Genomic DNA, 23039 nt, shown 5'->3' with positions numbered 1-23039 from the left:
CCTGTTCAGTTCAACATTCTGCTTAAGAGATACTAGAATAATTACAATACATTTACTAAGCTATAGCAAAAAAAAAAGTTTTAAACTATGATCATTCTTGGTGGCACATCTCTGAAGATTTGACAACAAAAAGGCTGAGAACACTACTCTTAAGACAAAGGCTATCAAATAAGTACCAGGGTCACAGATGGAATGTGGATGACAGCAGCAATAAAATCTATTCCGAATGTTTAATAAAGATATTTTACAAGAATATCCTGATATACATACATTACTTTCCTTGGCTGAAGCTGCAACTGCCAAGTTAGCTTCTGTAAAACACTACCATCTGTCAAATTAAGCTAACCTTGTTATTCTGTTTTTTTAATTTTGGTTACAACTGAGTTAACAGTTGGTTTTTGGTTTCAGTGCATAAAAGCTACACAATAGAACATAATAAATGTATATCTATTTTATATTTATGCAAGCTTCAGTAAAAATATAATAAAAATACTTTAGTTCAAGAAAGAGTTCCAGAAACCTCCTTTCCTGTCTTCCTTTAAAACAGTCCTAACTCAAGGATAAAAAAATACTGCCATCAAGTGGAGTATTAATGGGAAGGAGAAACTTTTCAATAAAGCTGCTGGTTCTCCAGATGAGAAAAATCAACTCGGACACCTACTTAGACATGCAAAATTCAAATCCGATTGGAATAAGACTTAAATACCAAAAGCAAAACAAGAAAAAGATTACACGGCAATAAAAGACAGTATCTTTATGAAACAGGTATGAAAGATCAAAATAAAGGAAACTAATTACATATAAGACTAAATCAAAATGGACTCCTATTCATGAAAGAACAACATAAAGGGAGTAAAAAGACATACTGATAAACGGAAAAAGATATTTGCAGAATATGTAAGTTGGGGAAAAAAAAGTAGTATATAAACTATAAAGAACTCCTTCAAATCAAAAAAGGTAAAACAATCTCCCCCCCAAGAAAAAAAAACAGAAACAAATGTGAATTTCGCAGGGAAAAAAAACCTCAATGGTCCATAAACATATAAAAAGATAACCAATTAGGTTATCAACACCAGAATGGTTAAGTTTGTGTAACCATAAGTATAAATAACCACCACATATGCTCATATGCTTCCTTCTCTATCCCACCAAAGCTTCACATGCTCAGATACCCTGGGTGCCCTCCCTCTGATGCCACAAGCAAAAATGGAAATATCATCAGTTCTATTAGTTCTGCAGCTTATTACCAACTTGAAGTCCCGGCCCCACTGTGGAAGCCCGGAAGTCAGTTCTGAGAATATGTATGGTACAACTAGAACAGGCACAAAGAGTGTCCATGACCCCAGAAGGCCTGTGCAGAGAGCTCCTTCTTCCCTCCAAACGCTGGAAATTTTAGACCTGAGGCAGTGGACTGCTGCTAATTTCCTTTCAACCAACTTCCTTGGCCCTGTCCTGACCCAAAGCCTTTCTCTAAGGTCTCATGGGAAGACATTAGGGGCCCTCTTTCTGACACACCAAGACCAGCTCAGAGGCCTCAGTGGAGGATACAGCAAGCCCCACACCTCCAGCCCAAGCTTGCATGTATTCTGGCTCAAATTATGATGCATAAACTTTTGTATATGCAGGTGTATGGTTGGTTCTCACATTAGTGCAAGCACAGCATCAGATCCCGGCCACTAATGGTTCTTCATTCCTGGTCCCTCTCTCTATACTCCTCCCCCACATCTTTCCTCTTCACGAAGGACCTAGCTCTCAGCTCTGCAGCCAAACCTGTCCTCAAAGTTAGTGCCACTCACCCCAACAGAGCCACTTCCAGGCTGAACACCACCAACAAAAACCCAACAAATAATAAGTTTCTAGTTCAAAACAAGCTATTCTTCTGTCTCATTCTCACATGGACCAAAAACCGTAAGAAAAGTCTTTCTCTGCTCAATTGTTTACCTGTCCACAGTTCATCCCACCCCATCATTGGTCCCCCAAGTTCTTTCCAAACTTCCAAGCTAACTACAATGTGAAAGTACTTTTGTACCCTGTGGGGAAAAATACACATCATAAAGATTATTCTTGTGTGTGCTATTAATTATTAAAGTGATTAATGTTAGTCTGAGGCATGAAGAAGAAAAGGCTTTTCATTCCTCAGTAGTGAGCATTCTTTATGAGGTATTACTTTAAAAAATATAAAATGAAGGAAAAATTGTGCAATTTCATTTTGTTTTGTAAGCATATCTGTACATGCTCCTAAGTGTTTTACCTCTAGGAACATCTTTAACTTTTTTCCCATTTTCAGACTTGGAAAAATAGGTAGCTTTTGTTATTGCTGATCCTGTGAGAATGTAAAACTGAATAATAAATGAGAAACAATACTTAAAAGTCATCCAAAAATAGCCAATAAGCACATGAAAAGATGTCCAAAACCATTAGTCATTAGGGAAATACACATTGACACCACTACATACTCATTAAAATGGCTAAAATATAAAAATTGACAATACCAAGTGTTAACAAAGATATAGACCAACTGGAACTCTCATACATTGCTGATGGGAATGTACAATGGTATAACCATTTTGAATAAACATTTAGCCATATCTTACAACAATTCCACTCCTATGTATTTGTCCAAGAGAAATACTTTAGAAGTATATCAGGTAACAAAGTAACGAACTGTCCTTTAAAAACAGCAATAAAGAAGGATGTGAGGCAGTTAACAGAGATACCATAAAACATTACTAAAACTGGATGGAGAAATCATGGGGAAAATAAGGGAGGAGGATTAAAATGAAGTCATCGATAAGTTTTTCCACAGACAAAAGGCAGGCTGGGACTTCCTTGGTGGTGCAGTGGTTAAGAATCTGCCTGCCAATGCATGGGACACGGGTTCAAGCCCTGGTCCAGGAAGGTCCCACATGCCACACAGCAACTAAGCCCGTGCACCACAACTACTGAGCCTGTGCTCTAGAGCCCACGAGCCACAACTATTGAGCTCACATGCTGCAACTACTGAAGCCCACACACATAGAGCCTGTGCTCCGCAACAGGAGAAGCCACTCCAATGAGAAGCCTGCACACCACAACGAAGAGTAGCCCCACTCACCACAACTAGAGAAAGCCCGCGCAGCAACAAAGAGCCAATGCAGCCAATAAATTAATTAATTAATTAATTTTTTTACAAAGGCAGGCTAAGGACATGGCGGGGGGGGGTGGGGGGTCAAGGACCATAGGGTCCTGCTCTGTTTCACTATGACAAGATCAGGGTGTAGCAAGAAAACTCTGGATAGCTGTTTATAAAGGTCTCCTAGGGTGACGTTAGCTTAGAAATTATTACATTTAAGGGTGTGATCTTATACTATCAGTGTCCCAGAGTAGACTGGCATGTTTTAGTTCACAAGAGTAAAAAACAAGAAAGAAAATAAACCAAACCATTTGTTCATTTGTTGGGGGGTGAAGCCGAAAAAATAAATAAATTAAAAAAAAAAAATAAAAGCAGCAATAAAACAAACACATCCACTATCATCACTTCTAAACAACATTTATCATATGTCTTACCTAGTATAAGAAAAAATGAAATTATAGGCATAGAAATTGCAAATAAATAAAACTGTCATGATTTATTTATGATATCTTTTATGTAGACATTCCAAAATTATCTATGAAAGTATTAGAATAAAGTTTAGCAAGGTGGCTAAATATAAGATCACTATCCAAAAGCTAGCTGCATTCATACACACCAGTAACAAATAACAAACATTTTAAAGCACCACATATTATTGTTATCAGAAAGTATCAACTACATAGGACAAACAATGTGTAAGAATTCTACTGTTAAAATTATAAACTAAAAAAAAAAAAAAAAAATTAAAGAAGACCTAAATAAAAAGAAGTATACCCTGTTCATGGATAGAAAGACTCAATATCATAAAGATGTTAATGATCCCAAATTGGTATATAGATTCAATAAAATTACTAAAAAACTCAAACAGGGTTTTTCAGAGAACTTGGTAAAATTATTCTAAACTTTCTAAGGAAGATAAAGTACCATAATACTTCGGAAGAAGAGGGGCAAACTTATTTTTTCAGTACTAGAGATTACTATGAAGCCAAAGCAACGAAGACAGGACGGTATTCACAAAACAAATGACGGAACAAAACAGCAGAGGGTGAAAGAAAGCATTTTCCATAAAGCTTTTATATATGACAGAGATGGTCTGTCAGTTCAGTGGGGGAGAGCATTAACTTTTCAATAAGGTAAGATTAACAACAACAAAAAATCATATACAAAATAAAAATTAAATTGGATCCCTACCTCACACCAGGTACAAAATATTAAATACAGACAGAATAAGATCTAGATGTTACAAACATAACTTTAAAATTCTTACTACTATATAGATGAATTTCATTTATATATCAAGGTGAAAAAAGTTTCCAAAGTTAAAACAACTAAAATTAAAAACATATACCTTCAGGAATTCAGAGCGGCAATAAAAAGGAACTCAAGGGGAAAATGAAAACAGGATTCAAGCTGATTACAATCTCAAATGAAAATGGAGGGATGCGATGAGGGGACTATACGGTTAGATATAGGTTCCTTTCAAAGTTCTCACTTGTGTTTTAAGTAGTGCATTCAATGTGTGCTTATCATTAAAGATTAATATGCTATTTTATAAGTAATAAAAACATATTTGCATAGAGAGCTGATCATGATCCAACGTTTATGATTAATTCAATTCTGTGTACTTCAGAACCAACTAGTGTATACATTATTAAAACAAATCCACAAAAAAATATCTCACCACCTGTGGAGGGAGTAAATGCAGAATTGGCATTACAAAAATAATAATGTAGACAAAGTTAAAAGTTATCCTAGCACATAGAGCAAAAAGGGAAAGAAATTATAAAATGAAATTTGAAGCAAGGTAGAGAGATGAATGGTATCTAATATTCAAATAATGTAGTTTCAGAAGGAGAAAGAAAAAAGGAATAGAGTAGAAGTAATAATTCTTAAATATATATCTTTTTCCTGAGAAGAACACTAAAGTTTTCAGATCAAAAATCCTCGCCAGGATGGTTAAAAATACACACACACACACACACACACACACACGTGTGTGAAATTTCTGCACTCTAAAACCAAAGAAGAAATCTTATAAGCTTATACAGAGGGTTAACAACTTATCTACCAAAAAAAAATCAAACGGTATTAAACTACACAGAAAAACATAGTTAAAATTAAACACCTAAACACCTATTTTTAAAAACTTATTAGCTACTAACATGTAACACAATTAAGTAATATTTTTGATGAAAGGTATATTGTAAAAAATTTTAAATATCATCATTTAAAATTAGAATTCCATATTATCCCAACAAAATCAAGAATGCTATGAGTAAAAATATGCTAAACAGTCTTATCTTATTGAGGGCACAGGGAAGGAGAGAAAACTATTAATTATTTATAGAAAAAACATGCTTAAATATATTCGTTTAGAATTAAAAGAGCAGAAAAGGCTCTTTAAATAAATCAAAGTCAGAGGGCAATAAAAGGATTAAATTTGTTATCACTATATATGGAAATGATGAAATCTTACTAAAAGACCAGCAAAAACACAAGTTTGGATTAGATCCATTAGAAATACAAAGATAATTTGATGAAATTACATTAAAAGTAGAGACGTCAGTATCTCTCAGAATTTAAGACATAAAGAAAAAAACATGAAATATTCAAATGACACTATAAGTGTTCATTTAATATATAAATATAGAACTCTATAACTCTCAAAAAAATACATATCCTTTTCATATGATCATTAAAACCTCATGTACAGGGCTTCCCTGGTGGTGCAGTGGTTGAGAGTCCGCCTGCCGATGCAGGGAACACGGGTTTGTGCCCCGGTCCGGGAAGATCCCACATGCCGCGGAGCGGCTGGGCCCGTGAGCCATGGCCGCTGAGCCTGCGCGTCCGGAGCCTGTGCCCCACAACGGGAGAGGCCACAACAGTGAGAGGCCCGAGTACCGCAAAACAAAACAAAACAAAAGACATGTGATAAAGAGTCAACATCTAAATCTGATTTCAAAGCATTTTAAAAACGTGTAACTGTAAGGACATTTCATATTACAATGAAACAATACATAACAGAAACTAGTATTAACCCTAGTAGTATTCTGTAATCTTAGCTAAAACAATGAAACAGTTTATGAGTAAAGAGGTGTAAAGATTGGCAAAGAGGAGGTCAGATGATAATTATTTGCAAATGATATGGCCTGCATACAAAGAATATTGAAGAATATCAACAGAATAGTAGAACTAATGAAAATTCATTAAGGCAGCTGGATACAATGTTAGAATAACAAATCAAAATTAGGTGAGAAAAGAAAGGAGTAAAAAGGGAATAAGCAGCTGGATCCCTTTCTCTCTGCAAACCAAGTCTTATGCTAATACCAAGATAACCAACTATTTCATACTAAAGAATATCCATTTTATATAATGTTTAGAGTGATTTATATAATGTTAACTGTCCCTTGAAATGTTGTATTATATTTTTATAACTTTAGATAATACCTAAATTAGAAAATACCACATTATTTTAACTAAGAAATTTACCCTGAATTCAGCTTGTATTGTTTTGCAAGTTTTGTTTTAACTCTTAATTTGGTTAATCTGTGACATTCTTCCCACCTAACCCCCAGTATAACTAAGTGAAAGTTGACTGTTGATCCATAAGATTCCTTCTGCCTCCATCCTCTACTATTTCTTTTTTATCCTCCCTGTCTGGAATAAATGTATGCTTTGCTACACTAAACACTCAGATCTTAAAAAGTTGCTCACGTCTAATCATACTAACTTTAAGGCTTTAAAAGAAGATTCAGAGGCATTTAATGACTTGCCCAAGGTCATAGAAAGGTGATTTAGATCAACCCACATCCTAGTCTTTTCACTACACCGCCTTTATTCTAACAGTTGTCCACAGTTTCGAGCTTTCATCGTTTCTCAATAATGTTAAATCGTGAGATTCAGTTAGGGAACTAAAATAACCCCTGCGCTTGCATTCCTTTTAGAAAACACTCACTCATTCATCAAATATTTACTGAAACCTACTAAGTGCACGGAGCTGTTCTAAGCCCTAGGGTGAAATGAAATAGGCAAAATACCTTCCCTTATGAACCTTATGTTTTATTTAACTCAGGAGGATACATTTAATGAAAATAGTATCCAGCTCACTTAACTCTACAAATTAATTTGGTCCCTGAGAGGAAGGCTACTATATTGCTGCCTAAAGAATCCTTATTTGGTAGTGTATATATGTCAATGCTACTCAGCAGCATAGCACAGGAAGATCAGCTTGGTGCTTTGCGACCACCTAGAGGGGTGGGATAGGGAGGGTGGGAGGGAGGCTCAAGAGAGGATATGGGGATATATGTATGCATACGGCTGATCCACTTTGTTCTACAACAGAAACTAACACAGCATTGTGAAGCAATTATACTCCAATAAAGATGTATTTTTTTTTTAAATCCTTATTTGGGACCTGAATCTATGAATCAAATTTCTGAGATGCAAGGATCCTACACTTCGGTAAATATCAAGCACAAAGGCTGAATACACATGTTCAAGAACAAAATTATGACAGATTTTAACTGTAGCTAATCTGCTGCCAACTCCACTTCACCTGTATCATCTTAAACCTCAAAAAAACAGCTCTCTGCAGTTACAATTAATCTCATAACTCCCTGCCATGGCTAAACTTGAGCAATCAAGCAAAGAACACATCAGAGGAAAAGACAGCCCTTGCCTTATGTTACCCTGTGACAAGCTACTCTGTAGGTGACAAAAGACATATGAGTGTTGTGCTTTTTTTTTTAATCATACATCCTTCTGGAAGAAAAAAAAAATCTTGAAAAATAGAAAACTGTTCCAACTACCAAAATATGGCTCTTTATATAAAGCTAATATTATACATGAGCATACAACACACAATTTTTTAAAGGACAGCAGAAAACAGGCTAAGATTTTGGTTATGCAATATGCACTAAGCAATTCTCGTTTTACTAATAATTCATAAAGTTTCTAATTTAAAAGCAAAGAGTTTCACTTTTGTTTCTTCTAAAGTAGTTCATTTCCTAGTTACTAGCTTGAAGTCTACTTCCTAGTTACTAGCACGGTGGATTTAAAATTGTCAATTCATTTTAAGTGGATGGTTTAAGGTATTTGAACCTATACGAATATTTTTAAATAGTTCTGAGTAACAAAGTAATAGTATATTGATATAGAAAGCAAACACATTACATGTTTCTTTTAAAAATAATACATAAACACCATGATGGAAGTATAACAATAAATGCAATTGTATTGCTCTAAAAAAATGTCCACAGTATCAATGATCTGACAGACACACACTAAAAACAGCATCATAATGGTAATATTTTAGACTAACAACTACTCCCTTTGTTTAAGGAGGGGACTCAGTAAACTAGGAAACTGGACTTGGTGGCCAGGACCACTTTCAGTAATTTGATTCTTGATTCACAATTTTATGCATAAACCTCTGAATTGGGCAGATCTGCATTACCTAATTTTATGCTACAGAAGTACTTTAGTCCAAAATCAATTTAAAAAACTCACAAATTTCTTGCCAATGTTCAAATTTAAGAGATGTGAAAAATATGAGTTATATTTCCCACTTTGAAACACATGGCCTTTAATATTCAACTTTGGACAGAACTATAAACAGAAGCGACACCAAACCTATTAAATATTCCTTAGTATACATATGACCACAAGATCCTCCTCTAAGTGTTAAGACTTTGTCATACTCAACATCAAAAACTAAAGTTTAAGGTATTCCAAACAGAATGGAGGGGATTAGGAGATAAACTGTTCTAAACTCCCATTATTAAATCTAGAATTATTTCACTGTAAATAAACTGCAGTCTGCAATAGTCTTCTAAATTAACCAGTACAGCACACAAGAGTTCCAAAGACAAGTTTCCCAAAGCGCCTAAACTAACAATGCACTATCCTTGCTTTCCAAAATTCTTGAGCATCTTCAATTACCTCAAGTACTATAATAAAATTCTAAAAATAATCTCAAAGCAAAAACTTAGCAAGCTGCGTGTATACACATAGTCAGCAGGACAGCAGCCCTTATTCTAAAATCAAGCACAGGTAGGATATAACAATGCCAAAACTACAACAGGGTGGGGCATTCACTACTCTCCCAGAAAAATCAAATATACTTTTGGTAGCTGCTCTCTGTAAACGCTGGTTACCCCCATAATTCCAAGACGAGTAAAGCAATGTTTTCCTTTTGCCCAAAATGCTTTTCACATCAATGATCACCCCCCCCAAAAAAAAAATTAAGTCATAGCCAACTACTTTTCAGGATATGGTGCAAGCCGTGATAGTGCACTTGAGATTCTGAAAGCAAAATCTAGAAAAAAAGTAGCATCTCTCATTACTTAACGTAAAAGATCTGAAACTTCACGCAGATTTTTTTCTTAAGTGAGTGACCATTCGAATGTGTGACTAAGGCAAGAGTAAAGGGTGAACGATGGAACAAGGTCAAACTTAGGGGACAAAGGATTCCTGGAATAAACACGGCCAGAAAGGTTTCCTTAAGGGACAGTTTCTATATTCAAAAAAGAAAAAAAAGAAAAGAAAAAGAAACGGAAGGAAGGAAAGGAACGAAGGGAAGGAAGGGAGGGAAGGGAGGGAGGGAGGAAGAAAGGAAAAGGAACCAACCAAATCCTCTACTTTTACACCGAGTCTACCTGGTTAATGTACCTGTCCCGCCAGGCCGACTATGCAATTCTGGTGGAGACCCTTTTGCAAAATAGCAGGCCTGGAACGTTTCTACCTTGGAAATAAAAACTGGGTTCAGAAGGGATGACAACTGGCTATTCCTTTTTTAAAAAAGAGGAGGAAGATAAAGTTTAATTAAGAAGCCATATAGAGGAGTGTAGGAATGTGAGGTCGCGCTCAACCAAATACCCGGCACCGTCTGTTACAGGAAAACAATCGGCAAGAAGGAAGTGGACTGAAACACGCTAACTACACCCCGCTTTCCACACGCAGCCCGGAACTGGGCGCGACGCCCCCAAAGCGGGTAGGGGCGGGGGGCAGCAAGGGGGAAGCCCAGGGCAGCGGAGGCCCGGGCGGCAGCGGGGGAGGCCGGGGAGGTCCCGGGCGAGGCGGGTGAAGGCGGCATGTCAGAAGGAGGAGCGGGGCCGGGCCGCACCGGCTCGCGGCTTCGCCTCACCTTCTGCGCCGCGCTCTGCTGCAGCACGTTCTGCTCCACGGTCATGGCCCCCGCAGCGCCGGCGGCGACACCGGCGGCGGCGTCCGGCTCCTCGAGCCTCCGCCGGCCCTGACTGCCACGCTCCGCCGAGCTCCAGGGAGCGGCGCGGACGGCCGGGGAGGACAGCGCCCCCGCCAGCCAGGCGCGAAGGCGATGGCGGCCGGCGTGCGCGGGCACCGCAGGCTGGCGGCGAGGCGCAGACAGCAAGGGCCACGGCGGCGGCCCCACGACTCCGCGCGGCCCGCCTCAGCACGGCTCGTCGGCCGCGGCCCGGGCCATGAGCGGGGCGGCGGACACTCGGCGCGGGAGGGCGCGAGCAAGTCCGGACGCGTCACTCACGCGCTCCTTCGCTGGCGGCTCGCGGGCCACTGCGGGGAAGGGAGAAGGGACAGAGGGAGCGGCCGGAATGGCGCTGTCCTCCTCCTCCCGCCGCGACTCCTCCTCCCCTCCCCTCCCCTCCCCCAACAGTCGTCACCGCCCCCGCCCGGCGGCTCCTCCCGCGCCGAGCCCCGCCCTCCGGCCGCCCTAACCCTACATTATGACCCGCGGGGCGGTGGGGCGGGGCGGAGCCGCCCCGGAGCCCCACCCCCCGTACCCGCGCTCCCGGGGGTGGAGCGAGGGAGCGCCACGTGGGCCGAGCCTCGGAGCCGCCCCTGCGGCAGGTTGCGCGACGCCTGCCCTTGGCTCCGCGATGCTCCAAGCCGAGGTGGGAGGGCAGCGTTTCTCTCTGTGCCCAGAATTTGTTAGATCGCTGGCTTTCCGAACTCCTCCAAGACAAAACATTTCTCTCCAGGCCGCATAACGTCCCAAAACCGCTTTGGGTCCCGAATCCCAGCTCCTTTCTATGTCTCTGGCCTTTCTAGGAATTTCACAAGCAGTATACTCGCCCGAAGGGAAAAGTCAAGTGTGGTTTAAGCAAAAGGCTGTCAGAAGCCCTTATGCTGGAATGTACTTTAATCCTTAACTAATCATTACGTAAATGAATATTGATATTCTCTGTCTACTTCTTTCATTCAAACATGTGCCAGTCACTGCTAGGCTCTGGAGAAATAAGGTATATTTTCCAAAGGTTTGATATAAATGAAATACGGTCTATACAACAGACAATATTACAAAAGTATCACTGCTTAGATGGTATACATCACCTAATATCCCAGTTGCCAAACAATTATCTGTTAACCACCCTGCTTGGAATACTTGACTATTTGTGGCATTGTAAGGAAAACCTAATATTGAGAAAGCAATCTGTAGCCTCAAAAATATCTTAAGTTTCAGGAGCTAATCTGGGGATAGGAAGCAGATAGGGACGTGAGGGTGATGGTGTGGCGGGAGAGGGGGAATAATCAGTGCATATTGTCACAAATACAATGCACACATATGCAAATCTGGATACAGTTTTTAATCTGATGGCAAGAAAAGCAAGTTTGGTATGTGATCATTGAAATATCAGGTTTTATTTAATAATCATGGATTACAGTAACTCCTAAGGTTTTGTAATCAATCTGTGCACTTTACAAGCTGTCTTTGCTCTGCACCCTTAGATGTCTTCAATCGCTTTTGAGGTCTTTCTCTTGAGTCTTCATGTTTATTTGCTCATTTGATTTTGACAGATTACAAATTTTATTTTACATCTTTAACAGAAGAATTTGAAAGGTTGTGAAGTGGTTGGAAACCCAGAATTTTAAGGAATAATGCAACAGTTCTGATAGAATGCACACATTTTTTATAACACTGAGACCCAAAGAGGGTGACTTGTCAACAAAAGCTTACTACAGCCCATTTTTCCTCATTTATAGATGAAAATTCTTTCCACATATCAACTCCAAGTTTGTCTGTGTTACAGATTTTTTTTTAAATTTATCCAGTTCATGACATTTGAATTTAAGAAAGTTAAATTTAACATAAAAATCTGGTACTGTGGTTTTATAAGGATATTGCTAGATACTAGTTTAGTTTCTAGAATTTGGCAATAAATGTTCCTCTGAGTTAGATTTTAATTTTTAGTTTTTTAAACATCTTTATTGGAGTATAATTGCTTTACAATGGTGTGTTAGTTTCTGCTTTATAACAAAGTGAATCAGCTATACATATACATATAACCCCATATTTCTTCCCTCTTGCATCTCCCTCCCTCCCACCCTCCCTATCCCACCCCTGAGTTAGATTTTAGTTCCACAAAAAGTTATCTTACCAGTGCTTACTATACTATTACCAAATAAAACTCTTTATAGGGTAGTTTGTCCCTAATCACTTTTGATGGTTTCCTATTTAATTTTCTTTAAATCTTAATTGTGGTTTTGTAGAACTTTAAGAAGTAAATTTCATGTTTCCTTATAGGTATTTTTTTTTCCAGAAAGCATACAATCGGAATGAATAGAGGATAAAAATGTGAGAATTTGAGATAAATTTGCACATCAGACGCATTGCCAGATATCCTAAATCATTTTTAAAATGTGCCCCAGTATCAGTTTTGCTGTTCATGCATCAGCCTTAATATGGATGGTTGCTGGAATTATATATCCCCATTATATTATTTAATAATTCCTAAATTATTGCATTGCTCTGGATTGTTGACACTTAGGTAAGCAAGTAAGGTGATAAATTTCATATAAAAGTTAATGTTTAGTTTTTTAAATTTATTTTTATTGAAGTATAGTTGATTTACAATGTTGTGTTACTTTCTGCTGTACAGCAAAGTGACTCAGTTATGCACATATATACATTCTTTTTTAAACTCTTTTCTGTTACGGCTTATCCCAGGATATTGAATATAGTTCCCTGTGCTATACAGTAGGACCTTGTTGCTTAGTCATTCTATATGTAATCGTTTGCATCTACTAACCCCAAACTCCCAATCCATCCCTCCCCCATCCCTGCTCCCCCTTGGTAACCACAAGTCTGTTCTCTATGTCTGTCTGTTTCTGTTTCATAGATAGGTTCATTTGTGCCATATTTTAGATTCCACATATAAGTGATATCATATGGTATTTGTCTTTCTCTTTCTGACTTACTTCACTTAGTATGATAATCTCTAGTTGCATCCATGTTGCTGCAAATGGCATTATTTCATTCTTTCTTATGGCTGAATAGTACTCCATTGTATATATGTACCACATTTTCTTTATCCATTCATCTGTCGATGGATATTTAGGTTGTTTAAATGTTTAGATTTTAACATAAATTCTGTTTTTCTATTGTGGATCAAAATGATGTTTCTAACAATATTTAATATTATATCTTATATATGAACCAAGGACATTGGTATTATTCTATCCTGACTCTTTATTTCTTTTCATTTAGAAAGGGTGGTATTATTCTATCCTGACTCTTTATTTCTTTTCATTTAGAAAGGGTTTGAAAATCTGTTTCTGGACACCCGAAGTCTAATATGTTGCCAAAGCACATCTGTAAGATATGAACAAGTGAGAAACATTCAGTTCACAGGGTAGATTTGAACAATTGCCACAACAGAAGAGTGTTTTTTAAATCTACTTTGAAGAGGATTGGAATTATTTTTCTTCTTAAGGTGTATTGACATTCTGGGACAATTTTGTTTCCACCAATAAGGGAACCATAAGCAATCATTCAAAGAGGAGGTTTCTATGATGTCACAATAGCACCACTCAGCAATAGAGTGTTCAGAGATTGGAACCTGTAAGAGTACTTCCTGACTAATACATGCACAATAAAATGCATATTGAATTAAATGGGCAGCCATGAAGGAGAGAAAAACAAGTTTATTTACACTTTTACAGTGTGTGTCTAACTCTAACTTCTCATTCCAATCTGACAGCTTTGTGGTCCTGGCAGCCATATTGTTTTATAAATATATCACTATTAGGATCTCTAGCCATCAGTAATGCCTCCCACACTGAGAGTCTCCAGATGTTGCTTCTTTGGTCAGCATATTAGTTTGCTAGGGCAGCCATGACAAAATACCATGGACTGAGTGGCTTAAACAACAGAAATTTATTTTCTCACAGTTCTGGAGGCTGGAAGTCAAAGATCAAGGTACCAGCAGGGTTGGTTTCTCCTGCTGCCTCTTTCCTGGGCTTGCAGATGCTGCCTCTGCATATTTGGTTGACCCTCTGTATAGACACTCCCCCGGTGTCTCTTTCTCTTTTTATAAGGACCAATCATATTGGATTAGGGCCCCACTCTAACAGCCTCGTTTTAACTTAATCCCTCCTTAAAGATCTTATCTCCAAATATGGTTATATTCTGAGGTACTAGGGGTTGGGACAAACTATGAACTTTAAGGGAACAAAATTCAGCTCATAGCAGTTATATTTAGCCTACTTTACTTATAATCCTATACTTCATGCCTATGTGACGTCAAATTTCCTGTTTTCCTGCCCCATCCCATAACCTCTTAGATTGTCAAGGGATGCATTAACACATTAAAAGATAGTATCTCCACATTTTCTGACAATATTGACGCTTCCAATTAGAATAGTTTTGAAAAACTGAAAACAGATTCTAGTTGAATGTGAACTATATCTTTGCAAGGTCTACTTTGAAAGCAAGGTCTATGTGGAGAAAAAGCTATACTTCATCAACTGAGAGACAGTACAATAAAGTGGAGATTTCTTGCATGAATCACTTGTTCTTCTTACCTTGAACATGCTCAAAGGCATACTCTGACACTGAAAATGGTTTAGAATCCCAGACCCTTTCTCATTTCTTACCTCTCTTCCCCTGCTATAGTGGTAGGCAAACATTTCCCTGAAATTATCCTATGACATATATGGGCAGAAAAAAACACATCAGAAAGTGACTAATGTCACTTTTCGAAAACTCTATCTCCCTTATTCAGGGCACATGATTACTACGTATGTCCAAATCCCAAAGAGCCACTGAAAGACTGATAGCTCGTTTATCTTGGCCAACTTCCTAAAGCCTTCTGCATATTCCTTGCCTATTTGCTATCAGGAACATTCCTTGCACTTCTATTGCTCTGCTCTGAATCACAGAAAGAACTACCCATGCATATCCCATGCTCTCAGCTCAGCTGGCTTCAGAATGGATTGGCCAATGAAAGGGATAGGTGGGGTATTAGAATGTGAGAGAAAGGGAGAAGCCAGGCCATTCTGCTTTCTCCTTCTCCCTCTCCCCTTGGGGGCATCTCTTTGAGCTATGTCTCTTCGGTGGTTCCACTTTTCACCAGATTGACCTACCCTGGTTCAAGGTTCTCCTGGTGAAGCAAGTCCCTGAGCTCTGGAAACCTTGCCTCCTCCCATCATCTCTCCAAATTAAGAGTCATAATAATTTCTTGCTGTTGCTAAACTCTGATTTAACTCACTGTCCCTCTTTGGTGTACTCCTCCCTTACCTGTGTAACCAATCCTTTGAATTATCCCTTGATTTAAATATTCAGAGAGTACTGTGTTTTTCTGACATGACCTTTACTGTCATATGTTCTCTGGGTCTCAGTAATCTATAAAATGAGAATAATAATATAGGGTTATTTTGATGATTACATGATTAAGTACATGTAAAGTATTTAGAACACCATGAGGCACAAAGTAAATACATAATAAATGTGAGCAGCTTCTTGCTATGATTATTATTAGGGATTCCACATGATCTATAAATTGAGAAGTTAAAACCATTAGATGAACACCAAGAAGAATTATTCAGCTGGGTTTGAATATTCTGAGTCTAGGAAAACAATACAAGTAGCAGAGTTAAGTGAGATCAGTTTACAAAATCTGACAGTCTAAGAAGGGACTGTTCTACTGACATTTCTATAATAGTTTCATATATCATATAATGTACAAAAGAATTAATTTAGTTATTCCTGGGCAACTACTTTACCACTAATTTCAGACCCTTGATCATCTGTGTTCTCTCTTGGATAGTAAAAAGGACACAAAGTTCAGATATAAATGTCTTTAATTTTTAAAAATACATACTAGAGATATGGCAAGTCAGAAATTTATTTTGGGACAAACAAAGCTATTAGCAAGTAGAAACAGAACAAAAGGAAAAAAACCTTAAAGATTAGGCAGAAGTGCTACTCATTTTTGGATTCTGCACAATGTTTATGCTAAATAGGTGCTCAATAAGTGTAATTAAAATGAATTTATAAACAAAAATAAAACCAAATTTAGGGCTTCCCTCATGGCGTAGTGGTTAAGAATCCACCTGCCAGTGCAGGGGACATGGGTTTGAGCCCTGGTCCGGGAAGATCCCACATGCTGTGGAGCAACTAAGCCCGTGCACCACAACTACTGAGCCTGCACTCTAGAGCCCATGAGCCACAACTACTGAGCCTGTGTGCAACAACTACCGAAGCCCATGCGCCTAGAGTGGTGCTCCGCAACAAGAGAAGCCACTGCAATGTGAAGCCCGTGCACCGCAACGAAGAGTAGCTCCCGCTCACTGCAACTAGAGAAAACCCGTGTGCAATGACGAAGACCCAAAGCAGCCAAAAATAAAATAAATAAATTTTAAAAATAAGTAAATGGATAAAACCAAATTTTAAAAATCCCCTTTCTTACTTTCTAGGCTTTCAGAAACTGTTTTTAGTATATTTAGAATACCTACTACCATCTTATAAAATGAGATGTATATAGAATAATCTACTATTTTCTCAGTCTAGCAGTTTGGTCTGTTTTGCATTAACAACAATGCATGGAATTTTTTTATGTGAAGGTTAGTTAAATGGTTCTGTTCAAATCTACCATAGCTTTAGTTTGGGCTATCATAAACACCTGCAATTGTGTGGCAATATTAACTGAGAATTAATCTTGTATAAGTGAAAATAGGATAGCATATTTTAAAATTAGATCCTATTGGTTTCAATTTCAGAACCTTCTATCTAAGACTGTCCTTACTGTCAGATGAGTTAAGTTGACTATTCTAGGCCTTCTATTTTGCGCAGGGTACGAGAAACAGCCTATGATACATTAGAGCCAGCTACTGTTTTCCATACACTTACTGTGGGCCAGGACCTATGCTAAGCACTTCACAATCCGAGCAATTTAATCTTTACCACAACCTCATGAAGTTGGAATTATTACACTCTTTTCACAGAGGAAGAAGTTGTGTCTTATCATTTAAGTAAATTATCCAAGGACACACAACCAAAACATATTAAACTGGATTGAATTCAGGTAGAAGGTCTGTCTGACTTCAAAGCTTTGGCATTTAAACCCTCTACACTGTAGACCAGCCATTTTTCAGGTGTGGTTAATGGATCCTGGAGGTCCTCAAAACCCTTTCAGGGGGTCTGCAAGATGCTCCTTTTTCCAACTATATATCTGTGTAAGACCAGATTTTCCTCTTATTCTTCAACACAAGCAATATGTGGTAACAGATAGAATGTAGAAGCAAATTAGAGATTTCTGTTGTCTTCTGTTAAACCAGATATCAGAGATTTCCAAAAATGTAAAACAATATCATCCTTCTCGCTCATCTTTTATGTTTTGGAAAAGGTGGTCACTTTTCATAAAAGTAATGTTTATATCAAAATGTAATGCATTTCTTGTTTTTAAATGAAATAATGAATAAGTATTTTTGAAATTTCTCAGCTGTAATTTCCAATATGAAGGGTATACAGCCTACAGACTTAAAATCTCATTGGGGTCCTCACTAATTTTTCAGTGTGTAAAGCAGTCCTAGAAAAAATGCAGTCCATTTAAAAAATGTTGAAACCCACTACTGTAGACTTCCATTGTCATCAGGCATTTTGCAAGAACTAGAAATAAAACTGATCTGACAATTCTTTATGTCTCTGAGGTATCATGTATCACTATGGTGATCCTTTGAGAAACTGAGGTAGAAATAAATTGAACCAAAATTTCTTGCTTACTTAAGTACCATTCAAAAGTCAGTTTAGCTCTAGATTTAGAAATTATCATGTAGAAAAGTAGATGCCTAGAAATATGTGAATGAAAAAATAAAGCAGAGTAGGTGACTTTACTTTCTCTGTTGTTGAAACAATCAAAGAAGACTTACTTCAAAGTACTCTGAAAATGGTAGAGGACAATTCAAAGGTATGATACTGTTATAAGTTATTATAATATTGTGGTAGTATGAAATTATGGAAATTAGGAATTGGTTTTGAGAGCTAGCTATAGTGCTATTTAATAAATATAGTTTTATTGCACTAGCTAGTATAATTTGTAGCTATATTATACACGTTATAAATAACAGAACATAATAAGTATTATAACTTTATATTTAAGTGCTTTATCATATATTAATCACTTGAATATATGGTGTCTCATTTGACCCTCACTAACTATGCTATGAGACAAGGCAGGACATACTCTATATCCATTCTACAAATATGGAAGCCTAGTCTCAGGGCGGTTGAGTGACTTGCCAACAGTACACAGCAAGTGTATGGTCATGTCAAACCTTGTACCTAGCATAATACCTCAGCAAATATTTATTAAATAAAAAAATAAAGAAATCAGATCTGACTCTTAGTCCAGTGTATTAGCTCTGATGTATGCTGATTTAAGAAGATAATATATTTTGCAACACTGCCTCATTTGCCAACATTATTTAAAATGAATCCAAAAAGGTACATTGTGGTATTGACTTACCACTCACTTATGCAGATCTTTGTCAGGAGAGCAATAACAGATGAAGAAGATATGCTTTCTTATATTAAGGGCTTATACTCAATCCTCAATTTTATTTTTTTCTATCTTCAAAGAGTAAGTGATGTAATGCTAACTCTTTTTCACATGGCATGTTAGGATCAACTTCCAAAAAAACAGAAACACACACACACACACACACACACATGAGTTTCACTGGAATTCCAAAAATATGATAATTTTGCCAAATAAATGGAAGTTTATTATATCTTGTTTATGACCAGTCCACTTAAGACAAACCAATAATCCCACCCTATTGACTCTTGAATTTCAGTACCATGGACAAAGACGGAAGGAAAACAAATAACCTCAACCCCCAAAAGCCTACAGTCTGCTGGGGAGTCAGCTACAGAAACAATGTCATAGTGTACCAGGTAATGAGGAAACCAGGAATAAGGAGCACCTAACTCTTCCTAAAGAAGATGGTATTTACTCTGACACAGTTCACAATCTGGTAGGAGAATCAAGAATATAAACAACAAAATAAGAGATGTTAATAAGCAAATTTATTTACAAATTACTGGAAGTCAAAGGAAGGAAAAATGAACTTAGTCTAAGAAAATAAAGCAAGGTTTCACAGAGAGCATGGCATTTGATATAGGCCTTGGTGGAGAAAGAGTGAAGTAGAAGTAATTGACAGCACAGGTCTTGTGTCCCAGCCTACTGAATAAAGGTACTAAAAACTTGAACTTTACTTTTGGTTCACAGAAACTTGAAGTAAATGATCATGAACCTATTGTATTTGTTTTGAACCAATTACCTGGAGGAGATGGGCAGGAAACCCTGTAGCCAGAATCTCTATAACAGTTAGCTGGTGAGTAGGAGACACTGGGTGAAAAAAAACACTCTTCAGTATGGCAATCACATTTTTTGAACGTTGCAGAATCCTCATTCACTTAAATGGAATTATCCACAGCTGTGCATATGAATGGCAATTTCTGGGAAGACAAGAATTCTCCAGAACCATTTGGGGTTATCTCCTTCTTTATGTAACTATTGCCAAAAGTGGTTGTACACTTGGCCATTAAATAATCTTACTCTAATGTTCCAGATTTCTCTGTCCTTGTTTCAAGTCTTTCTGAAAACTCTTATCTGTTTTCTTTCAACAATTCCATCCAACTAAGCCTATTTTAAGATAAACACCAACACTTTGTACTGGATGTATCAGGGGTTGTGTTTTTGGGTGGAGGCAGCCCACTATCTAAACCCCATGTCTGGACAAATGGCCATTGTGTCTTGGTGAGAGGTAGGGTTCCACCTACTGCCACAGAAACCAGAATGCCAGATACTTGCTCTCCCAGAGCCATAGAATGCTCTGCCAATCAGATGCTTCGCCAGTCCACTGAATCTTTAGCTAGTGAGGCAAAAAAAGAGACAATTGAGAATTATTTCTGGTGGTGGGAGTGGGGGTCAAGTGGGAGGATGGTGGTGATGAGGGTTTCGTGAGTGATGTCCAGCATCAAGCCAAGAGTGTAGCAACACGCTGCACTGACAGCATGAAGGTCATCACTTTAGCTTGGCTTCTAACTTTCCATCTTCTCCTGGTTCTGACCTATTTTTCCAATCCAAATTCTCTATCCTTCTTTTTATCCTGTCAACTGCCAGGTAGGTTTCCAACACTATTTTCTTAAAGGCAGAATTGATTTCTGTCACCATGAACCCTGACTGACACAGTTTTTCCTAAGTAACAGAATGTATAGAGTAACTGTATCTTGTAGTATTTCTAATTGGACAACTTTTATGGGAAATCCATTTTAAGAATGTCCTAATAATTGTTAAGTGACAGCTGATGATATGCCAATGGAAAAATGTCTTTATGATTGAATATGAAGAAAGATATCAATACATTAATTTCAATAGCTCACATGGACACCCAAACCCAAGGGGATAAACTTTCACTATACTTGGCAATGGTAATGCTTGCTAATTATAACCAGAAATGGCTGGTTATTGGATATAACCATTTCTCCAGTTGAGAACAGTCAGAGGAAGGAATAAAACGAGGAGATGGGAAGGGCAGTTTCTTAGCAGAAACATTGAACTGAAAAAGAACCAGAGTACAACAAAAAGGAATTCATCCATTAATTTATTCATTCAAAGAACATTCAAGGAATGTTTAAGCACTAAGTGAAGAGAGACACAAAGAGAATCAAAGAGGAGTCCAGCTCTCACGAAGTGTAGGAGAATATAGACATGTAAAAACGTATTATAATGGTAAAAGGCTACCAGAGTTACCTGTAATATTCCATAGGCTTGCATATTAGTTTTCTATGCTGCATAATAAATTACCACAAACTCAGAGGCTTAAAATAACTCACTTTTATTATCTCATATTTTCCACGGACAAAGACAGAAGGAAAACAAATAACCTCAACCCCCAAAAGGATGGGGCAGGGGAAATGAGAAGGTATTAGTCAAATGGTACAAAGTTTTGGTTATGCAAGAAAAATATATCTTAGAAACTACTGTACAACAGAGTGCCTATAGTTAATAATATTGTACACATTAAAAATTGCTAAGAGGGTAAATCTCTTGTTAAATAATTATTATTGGATAATAATAATAGTAAATAGATAAGAGGAAAAAAAAGAAAAGAATTTTGGTTTCCTCTTAAAACTTTCATTTTGTTCAAAAGCATATACTAAAAAGTTTAAGAAGAGTCATTTTAATCTTCCAACTAGCTTTATTGCTTATTCAACTTGGCCCAAAATTAATCTGGAAATTACTTTACATTGAATAGACTGAAAGTGATTACACATACATACATACACACTCACACACATACACAATCACACATCAAAAAGCCTCATATCTGAGAATTACCAACTTAAGGTAATTGGGAACAGTAAAGTAGTTTCCATTCTACTGTGGTTAGAATTTACCCAGCACAAGTACTTGCTGTTTAAATATTTATTAATGTGTTTAAATATTAAATAGAAAACCTCTCAGATACTAGACGTGCACTAAAACAAATTGGAATTGGCTTCTGAGTTTCAACATTGATATTCTCTTTGGGAACAACTGGCAAAAAGAAAACTTAATGACAAAAAATTGTACTCAGGGATGTCCTCAAAGCCAAAAATTATATTTATATTCTGTTTATTAATAACTAAAAATCTAGGGAAATTTATATATTCTTATTCCTCAATTCAGCTAAATGAAAACCTAAGATACTTGCTTATTCTTGGACTAAGCTGTTGAGGAATGCAAGTAATATGTACACAGTTGGGAATTATTGTCTTCTCTTTTTTGGAGATAAAAAGATTCTTCAGATTTTGGTGGGGTTTTTTTTTTTTGGTATTTGTTTTTTTCTGAACATAAAGTTGGCATTTGAAAAGAGTATATTCTGCCTATATAACAGGATTTATTGAATTTAGAAGGTTAAGTAGTTGTCTTTCATATTTTGGATAAAATATCATACTAATAGTTGCTCATTTTTCACACCTTAATGTGTTTTTTTTTACTAATTCTATCCTTAAGGTGATAAACAGCTTTTTTTCTTTCCTTTATATCTAGATGAATATCCAGGCAGTGTCCATATTTAATCATAAATGTGAGTCATAGAATAAATACGAATAAATTACAGGGCTAGAAATAGATTTTTTCTATTACAGTGCAATTAGAAAAGAACTCTTAACAATCTCAGTTTTAATTCAAGTCTATGCTAATTCCAAGGTATAAGTGGTCTGGTCTGCATTAATTTCTTGCCCTAACTCTGACTTCTCATTTTTAAAACATAGTGATAGTTTTTCACAATATTCTTGTGCTGTCAGGCAGCCCATCTTATTGACACACATTCAAACACAAATGTATGCCTTACTTTTTAGAATGAAAATTAATTTGTAAATCTTTCTTATTGCTTTTTCAATTTTTCCAGGTATCTAATAACAATTCTAGAAGACAATCACTACCTGCTAAGTATCATGTCATATATGTGTATATATATATATGACACACACATATATACTTATATATATATACATATACACATATATATACACACACATATATGCAAATATATATATTGCAAACTTTCTGAAAATGTTTATTTTTATAAGTTTATTTTCTTAATAAGCAGACACAGCAGTTGGGGATATATGAAATTATGGAATTATTCTTAGGAAAAAATC

General features: G+C 37.1%; 1 protein-coding gene across 4 annotated transcripts in view; it reads right to left on the bottom strand.

The window, feature by feature from the left end:
* Nucleotides 1–10690, bottom strand: part of USP25 (ubiquitin specific peptidase 25) — a 138594-nt gene extending 127904 nt beyond the window's left edge. For 3 of the 4 annotated variants that reach the window (XM_060150760.1, XM_060150763.1, XM_060150762.1), the window contains exon 1: nt 10257–10688. In XM_060150760.1, the coding sequence (XP_060006743.1) occupies nt 10257–10301 (45 nt within the window). In that variant the 5' untranslated portion in view covers nt 10302–10688. Of the gene's footprint in view, nt 1–10256 lie in introns of all 4 variants that reach the window. The other variant, XM_060150761.1, reaches the window with a different exon arrangement.
* Nucleotides 10691–23039: the final 12349 nt, after the last annotated feature.

This window comes from Lagenorhynchus albirostris, chromosome 5 (assembly GCF_949774975.1).
Source record: "Lagenorhynchus albirostris chromosome 5, mLagAlb1.1, whole genome shotgun sequence".
Classification (NCBI taxonomy): domain Eukaryota; kingdom Metazoa; phylum Chordata; class Mammalia; order Artiodactyla; family Delphinidae; genus Lagenorhynchus; species Lagenorhynchus albirostris.
The sequence above is the reverse complement of the archived record's forward strand: the minus strand, read 5'-3'. Positions and strand labels throughout refer to the sequence as shown.